The 23,225-nt window shown below is 39.3% G+C and overlaps 1 protein-coding gene across 1 annotated transcript in view; it reads right to left on the bottom strand.

Moving 5' to 3' along the window:
* Positions 1 to 6,119: 6,119 nt before the first annotated feature.
* The window catches only part of LOC134601647 (protein kinase C delta type-like), a 40,962-nt gene continuing 23,856 nt past the window's right edge, over positions 6,120 to 23,225 (bottom strand). Inside the window, exons 2-8 of the mRNA XM_063446166.1 lie at positions 8,935 to 9,093; positions 8,677 to 8,768; positions 7,836 to 7,898; positions 7,471 to 7,609; positions 6,821 to 7,003; positions 6,480 to 6,608; positions 6,120 to 6,263 (exon numbers count right to left, since the gene is read on the bottom strand). Coding sequence (XP_063302236.1) covers positions 6,120 to 6,263; positions 6,480 to 6,608; positions 6,821 to 7,003; positions 7,471 to 7,609; positions 7,836 to 7,898; positions 8,677 to 8,768; positions 8,935 to 9,093 — 909 coding nt within the window. The remainder of the gene's footprint in view (positions 6,264 to 6,479; positions 6,609 to 6,820; positions 7,004 to 7,470; positions 7,610 to 7,835; positions 7,899 to 8,676; positions 8,769 to 8,934; positions 9,094 to 23,225) is intronic.

Here is a 23,225-nt window from a genome sequence, read left to right as displayed (position 1 = left end):
CTGCTGATAACTTTGCATGTTACTTCACTGACAAGATTGAACAGCTAAGGAAATAATTCTCCCCTCCTTGCCTTTGTGTTTCTCAATCACACATAGATCATGCCTCTCCTACCCTTCAGACATTCTCCCCAGCTACTGACCAAGAGGTGGCTGCTCTTCTTTGCTCCTCTCGCCCCACCACTTGCCCGCTTGATCCTGTCCCATCTCACCTTATCAGATCTCTCTCCACTTGTCTCGTGCCTTCTCTAACACACATCTTCAACTGCTCGCTCTCTTCTGGCATTGTCCCTGCTGACCTTAAACATGCCACTGTAGTACCTATACTAAAAAAAACATCCCTCGACCCATCCACCCTCTCTAACTACCGTCCCATATCCCTGCTCCCTTTTTCCTCAAAGCTTCTGGAAAGACTTGTCTTTACCCGTGTGTCTGATTTCCTCAATTCCAACTCTCTCCTTGACCCTCTTCAATCTGGCTTCCGCCCTCTCCACTCTACTGAGACTGCCCTTATCAAAGTTACTAACGACCTAATCGCAGCTAAATCCAAAGGCCACTACTCCATACTAATTCTTCTCGACCTCTCAGCGGCATTTGACACCGTTGATCATGCTCTCCTTCTTCAAACTCTTCAATCGCTTGGTCTCTGTGACTCTGTCCTCTCGTGGTTTTCCTCTTATCTCTCCCAACGCTCATTCAGTCTCCTTTTCTAATGATACCTCCTCCCCTCGCCCTGTCTCGGTTGGAGTCCCCCAAGGCTCCGTCCTTGGTCCTCTTCTATTTTCTCTTTATACTGCCTCTCTTGGCAAACGTATTACCTCTTTTGGATTCCACTACCACCTGTACGCTGATGACACCCAGCTATATCTCTCCTCCCCGGACCTCTCCCCTGCTGTCCTGCAACGTGTCACTGCTTGCCTTTCTTCCATCTCTGACTGGATGTCCTCCCGCTTTCTGAAACTCGATCTCTCAAAAACTGAGCTGCTTGTCTTTCCTCCTCCTAATACTGATCCTCCTCTTTCGCTCTCCCTTCAAGTTTGTGGTACCAACATCAGTCCATCCTTGCAAGCGCGCTGTCTTGGCGTCATACTTGACTCTGGTCTCTCCTTTGAGCCTCACATCCAGTATGTTGCCAAATCCTGTAGATTCCATCTTAAAAACATAGCCCGCATCCGCCCCTTTCTTGCACCAGATACTACCAAGGAGCGTGTCCATGCTCTAGTAATTTCCCGCATGGATTATTGTAACCCTCTCCTGATTGGTCTTCCCAATAGCCGTACTGCACCCCTACAGTCCGTAATGAACGCTGCTGCTAGATTGATTTTCCTCTCTAGTCGTTTCTCTCACACCTCACCCCTCTGCCAGTCCTTACATTGGCTTCCTGTATGCTATAGGAGTCAATTCAAGGTACTAACTCACACCTACAAAGCACTGAACAACTCTAGCCCCTCTTATATCTCCTCACAGATCCATAGGTATGTCCCTTCTCGGTCTCTCCGCTCTGCCCGTGACCACCTCCTGTCCGTTGTCCGCACTCGTACGGCCAACTCGCGCTTGCAGGACTTCTCGCGGGCGGCTCCCTTCCTATGGAATAGCCTGCCTACCGCCATCAGACTCTCCCCTAGTCTTGCATCTTTTAAGAAGTGCCTTAAAACCCATCTCTTTAGGAAAGCTTATGGCCTCCAAGACTAACCCCTACCTCACATACCTGTCTCTTGCCCTCTCCTAAAGGGCAGCCCACCTTATTTGATTGCAAATTCCTGTCCTAATGTGTTTTACACCCCACCTCCTATAGAATGTAAGCTCGATTGAGCAGGGTCCTCTTCAACCTATTGTTCCTGTAAGTTTATTTGTAATTGTCCTATTTATAGTTAAATCCCCTCTCATAATATTGTAAAGCGCTACGGAACCTGTTGGCGCTATATAAATGGCAATAATAATAATAATAATAATAAACAATATACATTGATAGTTATATGTTGTGTACCTAGGTCTGAGTCAGTGTATATCTGGCTATGTGTGTGTGTGTACCTGGGTCTGAGTCAGTGTATGTCTGGCTATGTGTGTGTGTACCTGGGTCTGAGTCAGTGTATGTCTGGCTATGTGTGTGTGTACCTGGGTCTGAGTCAGTGTGTGTATTTGACTGTGTGTGTGTCAGTGTGTGTATCTGGCTGTGTTTTTGTCAGTGTGTGTATCTGTGTGTGTGTGTGTGTGTGTGTATCTGGCTGTGTGTGTGTGTGTCAGTATATGTATCTGACTGTATGTGTGTATCTGACTGTGTGTGTGTGTCAGGCTGTGTTTGTGTCAGTGTGAATCTGACTGTGTGTGTGTGTGTGTATCTGACTGTGTTTGTGTCAGTGCATGTGTACCTCTGTGTCAGTGTGTATGTGTATATGTGTGCATGTATACCTGGGTCTGTATATGTGTACTTGTGTGTCAGTTTGTATGTGTACCTGCATGTCTGTGTATGTGTACCTGTGTGTGTAAGTGTGTATCTATGCATGTGGCAATGCATACATCCCATCATTCCAGTGCCAACACTGCACACAAAAACATTACTACATTCCAACGCTAACATTGCACTCAAATACACCACTGCATGTATATCTGTGATCCTGTGTGTATCTCAGAGTTTGTGTAAATGTGCATCTGTGGGTGTGGCAATGCATACAAACCAGCATTCCTACGCCAACACTGCACATAAATACATCCCTGCATGTGTACCTCTGTGTATGTGTACCTGTGTGTCTCTGTGTATCTGAGTGTGTACATATCTGTGTAAGTGTGTATCTCTGTATGTGAATGTGCCAGTGTTTTATATCTGTGTGTGTGTGTGTGTGTGTGTATATGTATGTGTCTGTGTGTATCAGAGTGTATGTGCTAGTGTGTGTGTGTGTGTGTGTGTATACGCCAGTGTGTTTGTGTCAGTGTGTGCATGTGTATCTGCGTGCTAATGTGTATGTATATCTGTGAATGTATAGAACATATGTGCATACATCCCAGCGATTAAACACAACATGCAAACACAAACATTACATGCAAACATACCCCTGAATTCAAACTCAAAAAGTATATATATAAATACACCCCTTCAATCAAACACCAATACTACACCCTACATGCACACACATACTCTATACAAAACATGCTTACATTCAAATGCACAAAAACTGCTCTCAAATACAGCCCTGCTAGAATGTCCAAATTGTAGATCCCCAGCTGGCATAGCATTGTGGGAGTTGTACGACAGATGATAATCTCTTCTCTTGTGCTAGAGAGGAGGCCCAAAAACTTTCTTGCACCAGAGCCCTCTCTACATTCGTTCTGCCACTGTGTTGGGGTAGAGGGCATGATTGCATGCCAGGGGGTGCAAGTATGGGGGGGAGGCAGGATCCAGGAGGCCCAAGCAAATGCTTGCCCAGGGTCCATTTAATGTTAAAGACGGCCCTGCATCCAGTTGCTGTTTAAACTTCTGTACAGACTCTGGTAAAACCACTTCTTCAGGCGGAGAATTCCACATCTTTATTGTTCTTACTGTAAAAAAAACCTTTCCACTGCCTTAGACTAAATCTCCTTTGCTCCAATCTTAATGCGTGACCTCATGTCCCATATATAGCCCTGTTTGTAAACAGATTTCCAGGCAATGGTTTGTATTGGGCCTGAATATATTTGTATAATGCTATCATATCCCCTCTGATGAAACATTTTTTTCAAATTAAACAGATTTAAATTTGTGTTAACCTTTTTCATGTGATGATCTCTTCTCTTTTAAATGTATGTTAAAACTGCTAAAAAAAACATATGAAACACATACACACTGTGGAGGCTGACGCAATTCCCCTAGTGCCCAACAATGCAATCTGACTAAGTTTATAGTAAGTTTATAAATGTTTATTATTTATGTACTTTTCAAAGTTTAAATTTTTTATTTTTTTGCTTTATTTTGGTTTGTATATTTGTTTAAAACTGTTTAATAACTGTCATATTAACCAATTCTGTAAACTAAAGGAATTGGCACAAATTTGGTTAATGTGTTCTCTGACACCGTTTTTTCTGCTGCTCAAAAAGTATATTGTTGTATATCTGAGATCTCTCTTAAAGGGATAGTACAGGCAGCAAAACAACTTTCCTTTAATAAATGTTTTGGGTATATAGATCATGCCCCTGCAGTCTAAGCTCAACAACAAGGAACATAGGCGACACTCCGAGGTCTGTGATGGTTTTCTTTATTGGAGGGTAATTCTCCTCGAAATAAAATGTGACGTTTCGGCTATGTAGCAATAAATAATTCATAGAGGTACACTACAATGGTTTTATCTGATTAAACAGCACCAAAGAACTGGTGTAAATTTGGCCTGGGAGAGAATTTTTTTTATATTCAGTTATTTTGCCCATAAATAGGAAATGTACTGTTACTTAACTTTGCATATATGACATTTCACACGTTAGTGAATAACCTGGACGAAGGTGGCAGTTTCACATGGAGAAGAAGGTTTTGGAACTGGCTGGATTGTTTGTGACAATGTACCTGTTAGGATATGTTGGCTGGATCGTAACCCAGTAAAACGCTGTCGTTCTAATGCACTTTTTTTTTCTAAATGGCTTTTAATTACAGAGAAAAATTGCTTATTTTAAAATAGATCTCTGCAGAGTAAGCAGAATATAGAGAAATTAGAACTACATATTTAACATTTCTCTCCTCTGTGAGAGAAATTGTCTTTGTTTATATAAGAATATCACATATAAACAACTTAATTGCAATGGGATTTGATGATCTTTCAGATATACAGAAAGCATTTGTAACCATAAAGAAAAGAAAAAGTCAAGTATATATAATTTGTTTTTCAGGGGAACCAATACGACGGTATATCAGTAAATGTTTCCAGGACTTGTATAGGTCTGCCAGGGTTTCCTGGTTTATGAATTTTTGGTCAAATCTAAAAGATCTCCATGCACTTTTTTGGACACTACTGTGACTTTCTCCAATGGTACCTTCAACACATCTGTTTTATATGAGTACTTTGCTCCTTCACATCAAGCTAGTATATACTGTTTACACTACTATCACAATGTCTGTGTATTTATACCATTGTTTCTGGCAGTTATCTATCTCCCCACTCCTTAACTTGCTATCTCTTCATTTAGCTCTTGTTTTCCTTTCCCAATTCCCCCATCCCAATGCAGATTTAGGACACCTTGGAATATATATATATATTATTTTTTATTTCTTTTTTTGTTGCTTTAACCCTTTGCATTACAGCTATCTTAGTTTGCTTTTTTACTGTAGTTGCAAATGTTTTAGACTTGATAAAGGGAGAAACTCCAAAAAGCTTGTCATTACAAACTGCGATACGTCATTATTTTGTGTCTATATAACTGGACCAATACTTCATGTCAGATATTTTTTTTTTTGTTTTATGTATTCGGGCTGATGTGTACAATAGTCATTGCTGCTGACCAGGAGTAGTGGGAGTTTAAGTGCAGGGCTTAATTTTGTATGTTTGTATTTGCTTTTTTATTACACAGCCATGTTACAATACAGCCGTCCACCCCATGTATTCCCTATTAATGAGTGAGTGGGGGTTTAGAAAAATTCCCCTCTCTGTCTCATCAGAGATTTTGCCTTTAGCTCAAGGAAGAAAGGTGACTTCTTAGTGTAGAAGGTTTGCAATAATGTGGCAGGTGAGCTTACACTTTAATGACCATTGCAGTGATACTAAAAACCTCCAGTTTTTAAAATGTGCAGGTAACTTTTTTTTTTTCTAGGTATTGGGACTGATGCGTACTATGGTCCTTGCTGCTCCACAGGAGTAGTGGGAGTTTGAGCACAAAGCTTCATTTTATATATTAATGTATATATGAAAGAGTAAAACTGAAAACTGGTTTTCAATGTAAGAAGAGTTTATTAAAAAATGGACAGACTTCCATTAAATAGCTGGATTTGTAACAATGATTGCATTCTACAATTCTACAATTGATTGTATAGAAATATCGAATCTCCATCTTCATGTAGAAACGGAACGTATCGATAGCGATTCATTAAGATTGTGCTTACTATATATTCCGGGAGTACGTGTTCTGACTCCGACCCTCCTTCCCTACCCTGGTATTAAATATGGAGCCTAGCAATAGTCTCTCAATTTGGAGCTTGTGAAAGACAAGTTCGGTATAAACCATCTGTCTCCTGAAAAGGTGTGATACTTCATGGGCTCCATAAAAGAGAAATGCTTCTTCCGGACATTCCAAAGGGGGTTCTCAGCTGGCCCCTGTAAGCACAGAAACTTTATATTATTAACACATCAACGCATCTACCGTGGAGAGAAGAACTGAGGCAACCGATACCAACCAGCATTCCAAAAGATTTGCATATCAAATTAGAGCCAGTGAAAGGACATGATCAAACCTCTGAGCAATCAGTCAACTTATAGTGCTTCTGTCCCACGTGACTTTGATTAAACTGTAGTTGTCCTGAGTGTGCTTACCCTCTGTGGCTTGTATGGGGGTGGAATGGCCTTGGCTTCCAAATGCCTCCAATTTATAGCTCCAAAAAATGGGTGAAGCCTGATGTTGCTTCGTACTCCAAGCCTCAGTCTGGGGCTTTCCTCTAGAAGCTGCATTGTGATAAAGATAAAGGCAACACATCTCACTGCTATGTGGACAACTTTCCAGCATCCTAAGTATGCATTTTACTGTTATCAAGAGTTTTCTGAAAAAGATGACCTGGCAGTGCTATATGAACCCTAATACATAACTGCATTAGTTTGCCGCATATACCCAATACAACAGCTGTTGCAATCTGCTCAGACAGTTTTAAAAGACTCACTTTAGACATGACATCTTTGCTTTCTTTACTCAGGTGGGGAGAGAAGCGCAGCTGCTTGGAGCATGAGCACCTGTGCCCAGGTAATTTGATGTAAATGGGGAGATGTCCGGTCAACATTTGATGTAAGGTAACTCCCAGTGACCACCAGTCGCATGACGCACCATATCTCCTCTCTGCAGCCACCTTTAAAAAAAATTAAATATATTAATGAAATATAAAATAGCTTCTCTTATTGTCTAATCAGTGCGATACATATGGGGTTTAATCACTGTATAAGGAATTGTGATAAACTACAAATAGAATGTGCAACTGTTAATATGATACGATGTATCTCGATACCATCTGGGCAACTTTCCAGCACTTCTGAAGGCTAGTTTTTCTTAGAACAGTAAGAATTGACTCTACTTACTAAATAGGACTTTTCCAATCGTTTCAATGCATGAATTGATCTGCAGTAAGCAGAGGAATTTCTTACTGTGCTATGAGAATCCAGCTGTAACAGCTGCCTCTTTTTTTTTTAAACAAAACTCCACTGAAGAACTTCAGAATTAGTTTTATCTTTAAAAAATATAGTATAATTTTGAAAAAAAACAAAACAGCTTTCTACATCCTATAAAAATATGAGAAGTAAATACAGAAAAGATCCTAACCTCTGGTGCCATGTGGGTTGTAGTCCCAGTGCTACCCTGGGCCAGGACTCCTCCTGTGATGTTTTCTGCCACCAGTCCAAAATCACATATTCTGGCATGGCCCTCTTCATCAAGCATGATGTTATCCGGCTTAATATCCCTAAGGAAAAGGGCCCATCACTGTTTAATGTGTTGCTCATGTCAAATGTTTATAAAGTACAAAAACAAAGGGAGTAGATCATATGAAGACATACAGAAGATGCAGCCTGGGGGTTGAAGCAGTATAGCTGATTAAGAGAGAAAATATGCAACATTGGTATAAAATGTTGTTCAGATAGAACAAAGCAGACTAAAATATAGAGAAGAAGAAAATCTAATGGACTAACCGGTGAACGATTCCTCGCTTATGTAAGAATTGAAGGCCGCATGTTATTTCTGCAGCATAAAACCTAATTTAAAAAAGTAGAAAGAGATGAACAGAGAATTGAACAGACTTATAAGAATAAGTTAGTTATGTGTAAGACAAGCGTTTACTTCGATTCACTGGGAGGCCAACCTATAACCAACCACATCGCAGTTAATAATAAACTACACCATATCGAACAACTACATTGTAGCTACCATATACTCAATTCATGAAATGTACTTGCGTGCCTTGCCTTAGTACAACTATGCATGAAGAGCACTGTTCTCTGTTTTGATTACTAATATAGATTATACGTTTCTATAGTTTCAGTCATTTCCTAAGGATGTCACGCACATCTCATGATATATATCTCACCAATTATCTAAGTGTATGCTGATGGAGATTAAACATGTACTTGAACTTTGTACCAATCTGAAATGCGATGTATGTCATGATAAAACTTTAATAAAAATGAGACATGAAAAAAAAGAAAGACATGAGTTTGCTGTTTTTCACAAAACCATAAATTGTGGAGACGTGACATGAGAACTGCACATTTTAGGCCATATTAGCAGAGATGAAAAAATACCTAAGCAAGATTCAATACACGCTTTTGAGAATTTCTACATTTGGCATAAAACTCGGCAAATGCCAATTGGACGTAATTCTCAGTTTACTCAATAAGGCCCTGAGTGCTATAATTTGCTAAGGAATAAGGTGTCAATGAATGAATCTCTAAAAAAGAAAGAGGACTCGGTAACCCAAATTGTACTTCCTTCAATAAATATCTCAAGACCAATATCCATCATTCCCTCACTCACATTGCCTCGTAGGTCGGGAGGGATCGCTTTATCGTAAGATACCAATCCAGGCTGCCACCAAACATGTAGGGCATGACAAAGAAGGTGTGCATCTGATACAGGAAACATAAAGTATTAAAGGCACATGTAGACTAACACCATAAAGTAGACAGATATGTGGTATGAACAAAATAGATTACAGCAGAGTTTCAAGGCAAACCTTTCAGCTGGTTAGAAGATTGGACAAAGTTGTGAATCTATTGACAAGAAATTCTTTACCTTAGTCTGAAAGGCGGCTAAACCCTCGCACAGGAAGGGGCAGTTTCTGGCAATCTCAAGGACACGTCGCTCCCGGAGTATGATGTCTGCCCTGATTGCATCTTTCCTCATTATCTTGACTGCCACAGGTTTTCTGCTCCTCCATGACGCCATCATTACCTACAGATAGAGAAGATATGATACCAGTGTCAGACTAACTTAATCATCATTATCTGTCAATAATTGCCAGTGTATTGAAACAGATCAGCTTTCAGACACAATCATGCTACATAACACATAATGTGCTAAAGATAAACTCCAAAATGTACACATCTCTCATTGCCTATTTGCCTGAAAAAAATGTTGTGTTGCTTCTGCTCTTTCCACAACAATGCTGGTCCTACCATTGTTGTCTGTAGGAGCAGTGGGCTATATCATGTATTAACTTTATATTGAATTCTGAGTGGCTTAACATGGCTGTAAATAATAAAACTGATATCTTTATAATTTAATCATACTTTATGTTTCCCATGTCTGTGTCCAGCAAGTGATTGTGAGAGTTTTTTCTTACTTTTGGGGATATTCACCGAATTTTGTATATGACAGAATTCCGACAGCAATGGCAATTCTCATATTTACTAAAGTCAAATATAGTCAGAATTTGGACAAAACGAGCAAATCTGCAGCAATCACCTGGATGCAGTCGATGTCCAGATTAAAATCAATGCTTTTGAATCTGGATCTTATACAAAATATTATGGGAATATGTTGGAGTTTTGGGGTGTTTCTGGACTTTGGGTAAAAATGTGTTTCTGCCTGCGGGTAATTGAGTTAGTCCATTGTCTTTGTTAATTGTATCAAAGGCAGAAGGGAGGGTTTGTGTACAGTAACTGGGAGTGTTCAAATGTAAAACTCTGTTTTTATTGGATTGTGCATTTCATGTCCTGTGCCCCACAAGGTCCACCTGGGCGGTAACCTTGTGGGAAAAACTGTATAAAAGAAGGAGCTGTACCATTAAAACTTCAGTTCTACTTGACCCTCAACTCGCAGCCTCGTCTCATGTTTGGGGGAGACAGCTATAATCACTACAGGGATTGCTATTGTCATGTCCTAACTGCCGGCATTACCGCTACCTTGACACTTCCGGGTAGACGGAGCTCGGCCACACCCCCTTCTCTGACGCGGTCTCCCCACGCTACATAGGGAGACCGTGCCAGATTCAAAACGCTGGATTATTGAACAGCTTTACCGCGAAACTCAAAACCGGCTATCAAGAATCTTCTACCCCTTATGAGTACCGAACCCGGACTGGAACCTGTTGACCCACTCTCTCCTCACCTCGACCACGGATTGTAAAAAGGACCTTCTCTGCTAAATCCTCTCTCCTCCTCGGAGAAGAACTTAGGCAACCCTGGACTTCCCCCATTGTAAAGCTAAGTAGTAATATCATCCGTAATTGGATTCTGCCTGCTTGCAAGTCTGTTTACTTCCTATAACTCCAAACTAACTATTACCTGCTGCAACTTACCACTCTTATTTTGCTCTGACTCCATGGACTAGCAATTTCCTTTCTGCTATACTGCATGCAAATCTGAAGCTGCTTATTCCAGTTAACAAACCTCCACTTAATTAAAGGTACAGTACCTGTACTATTCTCTAGTATCCTAGTCATTAAACTAAATCCTCAGTTATCTGCAGTTGTGTTCCATATACATCTCAAGTAAGCATTACAGCTATGCTTTTCATACTCCCTTGAATAAGCACTAAACTCTTGTAAGAGCTTGTTCCTGCTTCACTCTCTGGGGAAAGAGAGGTTCACCCACTGGAACCTGGAGCCTTGTTGTAGGTCCAGGGTGGGTAGGAGACAGCGAGACCCCAACCAAGCTGCGGCGGTTCATGGGGTCAGCGGTGGTTATGGTGTCTGGTGCGGTGCTGATGGTCCTTGGAAAGCACTAGGAGCATCCATCTATGGTCCAACCCTCAGCCAGCCTGGGGCAACCGTGTCATCACTTACAGAGAGACTGCCAGACAAGAGCTGTGGGGCGGAGCTCTGGAGGATCTACAGCATTGGCGATGTGAGAATCTCCCCAGCAGGGAACAGCAACTACAGACAAGAGCGGCACTGCGGATGCCTCTCATGGAGTGGCTACATTTCCTTCACCACTATATCCAATAACACACAATCCACTCTTACCAATAGACACACCTCGACGGATGCCACAAGCAACCGAGACACCTTCATACCTCTCGCTAAGAGATATCACTCAAGAGGGTAAGATCAAGAATTTGAAGGATCTATTCCCAGAATCCCCCCATACTGGCACCCACCACCTGTTCTACAACCAAATATGCCACTTTGTCAGACATCTCTCTTTACTCCCCAGAGGAGCGAGAAATCTCACACCATATGAAAAATTATGTACAACTCACCCCCTAAAGAAAAAAACCCTATCAACAATGTATAAACTGCTCCAGTCACATCAAACTAATACAATCCCCACCTACATAGACAAATGGTCTGAAGAACTGCCAATCTCACTTTCCTCAGCACAATGGCAACAAATCATTAATAGGATACACTCTACATCTCCAAACCTAGCTACACAAGAAAGCAATTATAAAAGACTGTCCAGATGGCACTATACTCCAACCAAACTTAGCCATATACACAAGGATCTCGAAGACAATTGCTGGCGCTGTAAGACCCCCAAAGCTCACTCATCACATATGTGGTGGTCGTGCCCCATCATTTCTAAATTTTGGAAGCGCATCCACTCACTCACACAAACCATAACGGACGTACACTATCCCTTTGCCCCAGAATACATGTTATTCCTTCTCCCCCCTCCAAACGACAAAAGGAACCAAAATCTTGCTTTACTCACACGCTTATTGATAGCAGCAAATCTCATAATCCCTATCCACTGGAAACAAGCTGAGACCCCAACCATCAGAGAGTGGATTCAAAAAGTAGAAAATACTAGACAGATGGAGGAGATTTCCTCTGCTTACACCAAAAACATGGCAACACACACACAAATTTGGGAAAAATTGAAAATATTCTCAGCCGAAGGATTCCTTCACTGTTAGGGACATACCAAGAAAAACCTAACGATCACACCCTTTTGACAGGCACGATTTTCACAATCACCACGTTCCAACCTCAACTCGACATATACAAATTATCTTTCTATATTTTAAATATCAAATATCTATTCGCATACCAGATATAGCTTTTAAAATTTGGTAAAACAATAACCATATCTTAACAATATAACTCAACCTTGTAAATATTCTCTTCACGGTACACACAACCTAACAGTGTCAAATCCGAGTTTTCATATTAAATTTTATGTTTGTATGTAAGCATTTGTTGATACGATTTGTCAAACGCATATTCACATGTGGTTACAACTTGTAAAACAATTTCACATCTCTGACCTGTACTACCAAATGTATCTTTATGTCTTTATCTTTTTATCTATATTGTATTGCATACAAAACTTAATAAAATTATTTTAAAACCAAAAAAAAAAAAAAAAAAAGAAATGTATCAGAAATTATCAGATATATAAGCAATGGAATCAAGTTCAATGGGAGATCAAATACCCCCTGTAATATATAAGCAGGGATAAAGAGTAAGCACACACACATTTGCAGTGGCATGGCAAGGATGTGGAATTTGTACATTGTAATTGCTACCTGTGAAAATCTCTTCCTATGACATTATTTTGCAATATTCTCTGTGCTTTTCTAACATTTCCACCACATCACACCACGTGTGACTCACCTTCCCAAAAGCACCGCTTCCTAGTTCATAGAGGAACGTGAAGTCTAATGGGGTCAGTGAGCTCTGCTGACTCCATCTTGTTGACTTCTGAACCGTACTTTCCTCCCATCTTGCTCTCTTTCTCACTCCTTCTTTATATTCCTTTTCCTCTTTCCGTTTTGCACATATATAAGCTTTCTCTTGCCTATTCTTTAATTGTTTTATTGATGATACATGTTTTGGTCTTTTTTCCTGCTCCTCACAGTCACTGCTAAATTGAATGCTCTGGTACACTGTTTCATAACCTCTTTTCATCCTCCTCTTTTTCTCCTGAGAAATAGGTGGATCACTTTCTCCTTCTTCATACTCCTTTTTCTTAGGTGAGAATATTTTACCCAAATATGACATAAGTATCACAAATGTTATAATCATGGTTTTTTTTTAAGTTAAATACACACAGTCTATAAAATACGACTCGCACGTAGCTAGGACCATAAAGATCTCAACTGCTTTGGAATGTTTCCATACACCAACTGCCTGGCTAACGCTAGCAACATATTGTGATGTCATGAATATACTTAACCAGGAGAGAAGAGTGAGATGCTAATAAACCTTCTAACTTAATATTAAACATAGTAAACTTCACCAAGTTCAAGCTTCTGTACATCACTGTTTATGTTATTTATATGAGACTGAGATGATGCTGGATGAAATGTGGATCTACCTGCATTTTTATCTTTTACAGGGGGCCCAATAATCCTAAAAAAATAGGAACACTTTACCATTGAAAATAAATAAATCCATAACATTACAGTGTTTCTTTAATGGAGGAATAATGACTATATGCATTGCTCAGCATTTGGATGGGGCAAATAAAACAGTCTCTAACAGCTTTAGTTGTTGTTATATAGGTGGGTATGTTATTTCTCACCATTTCAGACAAGACACATCAAACATACCAAAGGCAACTATTTTTACAACATCCAAATCTATACCCAACACAGTAGGTCCTGGATTTAGATTCTGGATCTGCTTGGACGGTTTTGATTTGCAACCTGATCCAGCACACCAGAGTAAAATAACAAAATATGCAGTTATATACTGTAAGGAAACCAAGTGTATTTAAACCTCAATCGGTAGTTTCCTCCCGGACCACCAGAGCCTAGTGAACATAGCCCTCCGTTCGGTAGTAATGGTAGACGAATCCCCGTGTAATTTAAATAGTGTCCCTGTATAATTCCCTCAGTAAGACACACGAACTCCCAAACAGCATACGTAGACAGAAGAAGGGTACAAAGATGAACTGAAGATTTATTGACAAGTTGAAAGGAAAACCAGGGAGTCAACTGACAATATTTGAAAAATCAGGCTCAAGGAGTCAACTGCCAACATGAAACAAGGGAATACAAACTGTCACCCCAACGCCAAACAGGGGAATTCCTTCACATATACATTTATGTAAACAAAACAACTGTAATTGGGTTGTGTATTTGTGCCATAAACGGCACTTGTCTTGTGGAATATAGAGAATACATTTTCAACTTTTTTTTTTTCTTCATTTTTAACCACTGTTTATTTCAGTTTTAACAAAATTGTTAATTGAGTATCATTAACTCTGAGCTTACCAGATACAAAATTACATCCATATAATATACATACCTAGCATAAAACCTTGGTACAAGCTTATAAAATTAAATCAGCAAAAAAGAAAAACACTTTCACTAACATTTAGGATTAAACCCACGGCTCTAATAGCCAACTTGAGACATACCTAGAGTAGTAAATAGCCAATAGCAGTAAGGTTCTAGATTTTTTTTTCAGTGTATAGAAGCTTTAAAAATAATATTAAGATCAAAGGTGTGTTAATGCCATTTCTCTTGCCCACCCCACAGAAGTAGAATTTACCTAAGATCTAAGAAAACCAACAAAGAAAAGCATCTACTTTTAGTTAACCTTTGGCAAGAAAATAAAACACAATAGGTTTAAATTTTCACTTATATACATGTGCTTGAAAGGACAGTAGAAAATATATATATATATATATATGACTTTTTTTTATACATTACATTTCAGATACAGAGAGTCTTGTGCATTAAATAGAGCATCAGAAAAGGGCAAATGATGATTTGCTCTATGATACAGGTTCACTCCAGGTGGATCTCGACTTGTCAAGAAAGAGAAGAGTAGGATAAGTGAATAATGACATTATAACAAATCAAAGTTGGAAAGAAATAAAAGTCCGGAGGCCATTTTGAACTAAAGAAGAGAATTTGTAATAAACATTATATTAACACTTTAATTAATTCCTCTTGTTAGTATGTATATTGCTTGGGCTGTAATGTCCAGTGTGTTTCTAGACATCATTTTCAACTTTTTAATACCCAATTCACAAACACAGACGAAAATATATTTACACAGAATGTGCACATGGTTTCACTCAGAAAACCAAACAAATTCATACATTTACACCACAATCAAACATACTGGAACACACAATATACAAACATAGTCTGGTATATATTGTATATACACTGTCTGAACATATACACGTTGAGATGGTCCTCTCTATATGTCTATAAAGTACAGAGAGATGGCTTCACACAGGCCTTGTAAGTCTAGTTTTCCAATCTCCTTAATTCTATATGTTATTATATGGGGTGGTTAGTTTATGAAAGATAACACCCACATCAAACAATAGTTAGTACATCCTGTTAACAAGTAAGTTGCACTGTAATTTAATGTGTTTGTTTTAGAACAGCTGCATTTTCTGTTTCTGAGATTGAGAGTCATACAACATAGAAAAAGCAGACTAATTTCCCACTAATCTTTTTATTGGTCTAAATATACACACAGAATAGGATTTTATAAATGGTCTATGTTCATATTACAGACACACATAAGTAAGGGTTTTGCAAATGCTGCTTGTCCACTTTATATATATGGGCAAAATCGAAATGGTCTGGAGTTCAGTACGGTTGAAATCCAGACCAAATTCAAGTCCATTTAGAAACATAGAATATGACGGCAGATAAGAACCATTCGGCCCATCTAGTCTGCCCATTTTTATAAATACTCTCATTAGTCCCTGGCCTTATCTTATATCTAGAATAGCCTTCTGCCTATTCCATGCATGCTTAAACTCCTTCACTGTGTTAACCTCTACCACTTCAGCTGGAAGGCTATTCCATGCATCAACTACCCTATCAGTAAAGAAATACTTCCTGGTGTTATTTTTAAACCTTTGCCCGTCTAATTTAAGACTATGTCCTCTTGTTGTAGTAGTTTTTCTTCTTTTAAATATAGTCTCCTCCTTTACTGTGTTGATTCCCTTTATGTATTTAAATGTTTCTATCATATCCCCCCTGTCTCGTCTTTCCTCCAAGCTATACATGTTAAGATCCTTTAACCCCTTAAGGACTTAGGACGGTTCAGGACCATCATCGGCATTTTTGCGTTGCCGACCGAAGACGGTCCTGAACCGTCCTAACTTTAAGATGTACTTACCCGATCGCCGTCGTTCCCCCGGCGGCAATCGGCGGTGCTCCCGTTGTGGGGAGACTGCCTGCAGCCCAGACAGTCACCCCATGGCGAATTAGGACCCCTTGGGCCATGTGATCGCTCAATAGGGCGACCACATGGTCACAATAGGTGTCCATGTTTCTGCCTGCAGGGGGACTGTCTGTGCTGACAGGCAGTCTCCCTGCAACTGTAAAATCATAAAAATAAAATTAATGTTAATAAAAAATAATAATAATTATATATCTGTATATATATGATATATAGACATATATTATATCTATATAATATATGTCTATATATCATATATATAATGTCATGCTAAGTGTATTTTTATATTAATATGTATATATAGTAATATAAAAATACACTTATAATTAAATTACACACATATATATAATATATAATAACTATATATTGTATATATATATTATTATAAAATACAAATAATAAGTAAATTAAATTAAATTAATTTTTTTGAAAATAATAATACAAAAATAAAAAAAATTATATATCTATATGAAATTTTATTCTAACTGTATTTTGATATTAAAATATATACATTTATATCAAAATACACTTAGAATAAAATTGTATATATATATCTAAGTATATATAAATAAATAAAAATAATACGAAACATACATTTGTTTAAATACAAAATTACATAAATAATTATATAAATATACACGTAGACTTCAAATATATAAATGTGCATATATATTTAAATTCTACGTGCGTATTTATGTAATATTTTTACATAATTAAATAATTTTATTAATTACAATTTGAGGGACCTGCCTGCCAACCCAGGCCGAAATTGCAGAGAATTTAATTTGCTAGCACTGTATTTTACCCTGTAACTTTCTATGACACCCTAAAAGCTGTACATGGGGGGGTACCGTTTTACTCGGGAGACTTTGCTGAACACAAATATTAGTGATTCCAAACAGTAAAACCTATCACAGCGATGATATTGTCAGTGAAAGTGACTTTTTTCAAATTTTTCACACACAAACAGCACTTTTACTGATGATATAATTGTTGTGATACGTTTTCCTGTTTTGAAACACTAATATTTGTGTTCAGCAAAGTCTTCTGAGTTTAACAGTACCCCCATGTACAGATTTTATAGCGTTTTTGAAAGTTACAGGGTCAAATATATGGGTCAAATATTTTTACATTGAAAATGGCCAGGTTGGTTACGTTGCCTTTGAGAGCGTATGGTAGCCCAGGAATGAGAATTATGCCCATGATGGCATACCATTTGCAAAAGAAGACAACCCAAGGTATTGCAAATGGGGTATGTCCAGTCTTTTTTAGTAGCCACTTAGTCACAAACACTGGCCAAAATTAGCGTTCAATTTAGTTTTTTACTTTTTCACGCAAAAACAAATATGAACGCTAACTTTGGCCAGTGTTTGCGACTAGGTGGCTACTAAAAAAGACTGGACATACCCCATATTGAATACCCTGGGTTGTCTACTTTAAAAAAAAATATGTAAATGTGGGGTGTTATTCAGAGAATTTTGACAGATAATAGTGTTACAATGTCACTATTGATAAATTTGAAAAAAAATGATGTTTTGAAACCACAATATCCTACTTGTACCTATAGCCCTATAACTTGCAAAAAAAAGCAAAAAAGCATGTAAACACTGGATATTTTAAAACTCAGGACAACATTTCGAATCTATTTAGCAGTTTTTTTTATTCGCTTTTGTAGATGAGTAAAAGATTTCTCAAGTAAAAGTCATGTATTTTTTTCATTTTTTCATCATATTTTTTTATTTTTTTTTAAATTAAATTACATGAGATTATATAACTAATGGTATGTAAAGAAAGCCTTTTCTTGTTCTGAAAAAAAAACCAACATATAATTTGTATAGGAACAGTAAATGAGAAAGCGGAAAATTACAGCTAAACACAAACACCACAAAAGTGTAAAAAGAGGCCTGGTCGCAAATGTACAACATCGCAAAAACAGTCCAGTCCTTAAGGGGTTAATCTTTCCTGGTAAGTTTTATCCTGAAATCCATGAACCAGTGTAGTAGCCCTTCTCTGAACTCATTCTAAAGTATCAATATCCTTCTGGAGATACAATCTCCAGTACTGCGTACAATACTCCAAGTGAGGTCTCATCAGTGTTTAAGTATAATGGCATGAGCTACTGCTACTACCTCTCCCTATACAACCAAGCATTCTGCTAGCATTTCCTGCTGCTATTTTACATTGTATTCCTACCTTTAATAAAAGTCATCTGACATAATTACTCCTAAATCCCTTTCCTCAGATGTTGAGGATAGTAGTGTATCAAATATTGGATTTTTACACCCGAGATCTTGCACTTATCCACATTAAATATCAAAGAAAAGAAAATGTTACTTGCGCTTTCTCCTTAATCCCTATGTATATTTAGACAAATGGAGGTCATTTAGTTGCTCCAATGGCCATTGGAGGGATGCCCGCCTGCCAACGTCAAGGCAGACCCCCCTAAGCGGGTCCTAACACTGACCCTTCAGCCTGCTTCCTTGAGCTTCTGGCAAAGATATCTCTAATGAGACAGAAAGGGGTATTTTTTATATACACCCCTTTACTTATTAACCCTTAATAGGGAACACATGGGATGGGTAGCAGCATTGTAACCAGGCTGTGTGATACAAAGTAAATACAAATACAAAAAGAGAAGTCCTGCGCTTAAGCAGCAAGGACTACAACACACATCAGCCCCAATATATAGTAAAAACCAAAGAAAAGAAAATGTTACTTGCGCTTTCTCCTTAATCCCTATGTATATTTAGACAAATGGAGGTCATTTAGTTGCTCCAATGGCCATTGGAGGGATGCCCGCCTGCCAACATCAAGGCAGACCCCCCTAAGCGGGTCCTAACACTGACCCTTCAGCCTGCTTCCTTGAGCTTCTGGCAAAGATATCTCTAATGAGACAGAAAGGGGTATTTTTTATATACACCCCTTTACTTATTAACCCTTAATAGGGAACACATGGGATGGGTAGCAGCATTGTAACCAGGCTGTGTGATACAAAGTAAATACAAATACAAAAAGAGAAGTCCTGCGCTTAAGCAGCAAGGACTACAACACACATCAGCCCCAATATATAGTAAAAACCAAAGAAAAGAAAATGTTACTTGCGCTTTCTCCTTAATCCCTATGTATATTTAGACAAATGGAGGTCATTTAGTTGCTCCAATGGCCATTGGAGGGATGCCCGCCTGCCAACGTCAAGGCAGACCCCCCTAAGCGGGTCCTAACACTGACCCTTCAGCCTGCTTCCTTGAGCTTCTGGCAAAGATATCTCTAATGAGACAGAAAGGGGTATTTTTTATATACACCCCTTTACTTATTAACCCTTAATAGGGAACACATGGGATGGGTAGCAGCATTGTAACCAGGCTGTGTGATACAAAGTAAATACAAATACAAAAAGAGAAGTCCTGCGCTTAAGCAGCAAGGACTACAACACACATCAGCCCCAATATATAGTAAAAACCAAAGAAAAGAAAATGTTACTTGCGCTTTCTCCTTAATCCCTATGTATATTTAGACAAATGGAGGTCATTTAGTTGCTCCAATGGCCATTGGAGGGATGCCCGCCTGCCAACGTCAAGGCAGACCCCCCTAAGCGGGTCCTAACACTGACCCTTCAGCCTGCTTCCTTGAGCTTCTGGCAAAGATATCTCTAATGAGACAGAAAGGGGTATTTTTTATATACACCCCTTTACTTATTAACCCTTAATAGGAAACACATGGGATGGGTAGCAGCATTGTAACCAGGCTGTGTGATACAAAGTAAATACAAATACAAAAAGAGAAGTCCTGCGCTTAAGCAGCAAGGACTACAACACACATCAGCCCCAATATATAGTAAAAACCAAAGAAAAGAAAATGTTACTTGCGCTTTCTCCTTAATCCCTATGTATATTTAGACAAATGGAGGTCATTTAGTTGCTCCAATGGCCATTGGAGGGATGCCCGCCTGCCAACGTCAAGGCAGACCCCCCTAAGCGGGTCCTAACACTGACCCTTCAGCCTGCTTCCTTGAGCTTCTGGCAAAGATATCTCTAATGAGACAGAAAGGGGTATTTTTTATATACACCCCTTTACTTATTAACCCTTAATAGGGAACACATGGGATGGGTAGCAGCATTGTAACCAGGCTGTGTGATACAAAGTAAATACAAATACAAAAAGAGAAGTCCTGCGCTTAAGCAGCAAGGACTACAACACACATCAGCCCCAATATATAGTAAAAACCAAAGAAAAGAAAATGTTACTTGCGCTTTCTCCTTAATCCCTATGTATATTTAGACAAATGGAGGTCATTTAGTTGCTCCAATGGCCATTGGAGGGATGCCCGCCTGCCAACGTCAAGGCAGACCCCCCTAAGCGGGTCCTAACACTGACCCTTCAGCCTGCTTCCTTGAGCTTCTGGCAAAGATATCTCTAATGAGACAGAAAGGGGTATTTTTTATATACACCCCTTTACTTATTAACCCTTAATAGGGAACACATGGGATGGGTAGCAGCATTGTAACCAGGCTGTGTGATACAAAGTAAATACAAATACAAAAAGAGAAGTCCTGCGCTTAAGCAGCAAGGACTACAACACACATCAGCCCCAATATATAGTAAAAACCAAAGAAAAGAAAATGTTACTTGCGCTTTCTCCTTAATCCCTATGTATATTCAGACAAATGGAGGTCATTTAGTTGCTCCAATGGCCATTGGAGGGATGCCCGCCTGCCAGCGTCAAGGCAGACCCCCCTAAGCGGGTCCTAACACTGACCCTTCAGCCTGCTTCCTTGAGCTTCTGGCAAAGATATCTCTAATGAGACAGAAAGGGGTATTTTTTATATACACCCCTTTACTTATTAACCCTTAATAGGGAACACATGGGATGGGTAGCAGCATTGTAACCAGGCTGTGTGATACAAAGTAAATACAAATACAAAAAGAGAAGTCCTGCGCTTAAGCAGCAAGGACTACAACACACATCAGCCCCAATATATAGTAAAAACCAAAGAAAAGAAAATGTTACTTGCGCTTTCTCCTTAATCCCTATGTATATTTAGACAAATGGAGGTCATTTAGTTGCTCCAATGGCCATTGGAGGGATGCCCGCCTGCCAACGTCAAGGCAGACCCCCCTAAGCGGGTCCTAACACTGACCCTTCAGCCTGCTTCCTTGAGCTTCTGGCAAAGATATCTCTAATGAGACAGAAAGGGGTATTTTTTATATACACCCCTTTACTTATTAACCCTTAATAGGGAACACATGGGATGGGTAGCAGCATTGTAACCAGGCTGTGTGATACAAAGTAAATACAAATACAAAAAGAGAAGTCCTGCGCTTAAGCAGCAAGGACTACAACACACATCAGCCCCAATATATAGTAAAAACCAAAGAAAAGAAAATGTTACTTGCGCTTTCTCCTTAATCCCTATGTATATTTAGACAAATGGAGGTCATTTAGTTGCTCCAATGGCCATTGGAGGGATGCCCGCCTGCCAACGTCAAGGCAGACCCCCCTAAGCGGGTCCTAACACTGACCCTTCAGCCTGCTTCCTTGAGCTTCTGGCAAAGATATCTCTAATGAGACAGAAAGGGGTATTTTTTATATACACCCCTTTACTTATTAACCCTTAATAGGGAACACATGGGATGGGTAGCAGCATTGTAACCAGGCTGTGTGATACAAAGTAAATACAAATACAAAAAGAGAAGTCCTGCGCTTAAGCAGCAAGGACTACAACACACATCAGCCCCAATATATAGTAAAAACCAAAGAAAAGAAAATGTTACTTGCGCTTTCTCCTTAATCCCTATGTATATTTAGACAAATGGAGGTCATTTAGTTGCTCCAATGGCCATTGGAGGGATGCCCGCCTGCCAACGTCAAGGCAGACCCCCCTAAGCGGGTCCTAACACTGACCCTTCAGCCTGCTTCCTTGAGCTTCTGGCAAAGATATCTCTAATGAGACAGAAAGGGGTATTTTTTATATACACCCCTTTACTTATTAACCCTTAATAGGGAACACATGGGATGGGTAGCAGCATTGTAACCAGGCTGTGTGATACAAAGTAAATACAAATACAAAAAGAGAAGTCCTGCGCTTAAGCAGCAAGGACTACAACACACATCAGCCCCAATATATAGTAAAAACCAAAGAAAAGAAAATGTTACTTGCGCTTTCTCCTTAATCCCTATGTATATTTAGACAAATGGAGGTCATTTAGTTGCTCCAATGGCCATTGGAGGGATGCCCGCCTGCCAACGTCAAGGCAGACCCCCCTAAGCGGGTCCTAACACTGACCCTTCAGCCTGCTTCCTTGAGCTTCTGGCAAAGATATCTCTAATGAGACAGAAAGGGGTATTTTTTTATATACACCCCTTTACTTATTAACCCTTAATAGGGAACACATGGGATGGGTAGCAGCATTGTAACCAGGCTGTGTGATACAAAGTAAATACAAATACAAAAAGAGAAGTCCTGCGCTTAAGCAGCAAGGACTACAACACACATCAGCCCCAATATATAGTAAAAACCAAAGAAAAGAAAATGTTGACAACCTGACAGATGTACCCATTACTGAACAGGAACCTGGGAAAATCCTAAAACCCCACCCCCCCACCCCCTTTTACTTCCCTTCTACCTGTCACTTCACCCCCCCAACTCCCCCACACAAGGGGTGCTCACGACATGGAGAAACGAAACAAATCAAGACAAAGAGGGGAACCTTGCAAGGTTCGACCTAAAACCCCCCCACAACGCTGGGAAGACCTGACATGTCAAACACACCTAACACGACACGCTAATTACGTATCAATATGTTGACCATAATATGTATGTATAATGCTTATCGCCTTTTAAGCAATGTATGCATGATACGTTACTAACAAATATTCCCCCCATCCCTTTTTTCTTCTGTACCCCTATAAAACTTCAATAAAAATTGTTGATACATAAAAAAAACAAACGGCTTGGCGGGGCCTGGGCGCCATGGC

This window comes from Pelobates fuscus, chromosome 3, assembly GCF_036172605.1.
Source record: "Pelobates fuscus isolate aPelFus1 chromosome 3, aPelFus1.pri, whole genome shotgun sequence".
In the NCBI taxonomy this organism is placed as follows: domain Eukaryota; kingdom Metazoa; phylum Chordata; class Amphibia; order Anura; family Pelobatidae; genus Pelobates; species Pelobates fuscus.
Note: the sequence above shows the minus strand (reverse complement) of the source record. Positions and strands in the feature narration are given on the sequence as shown.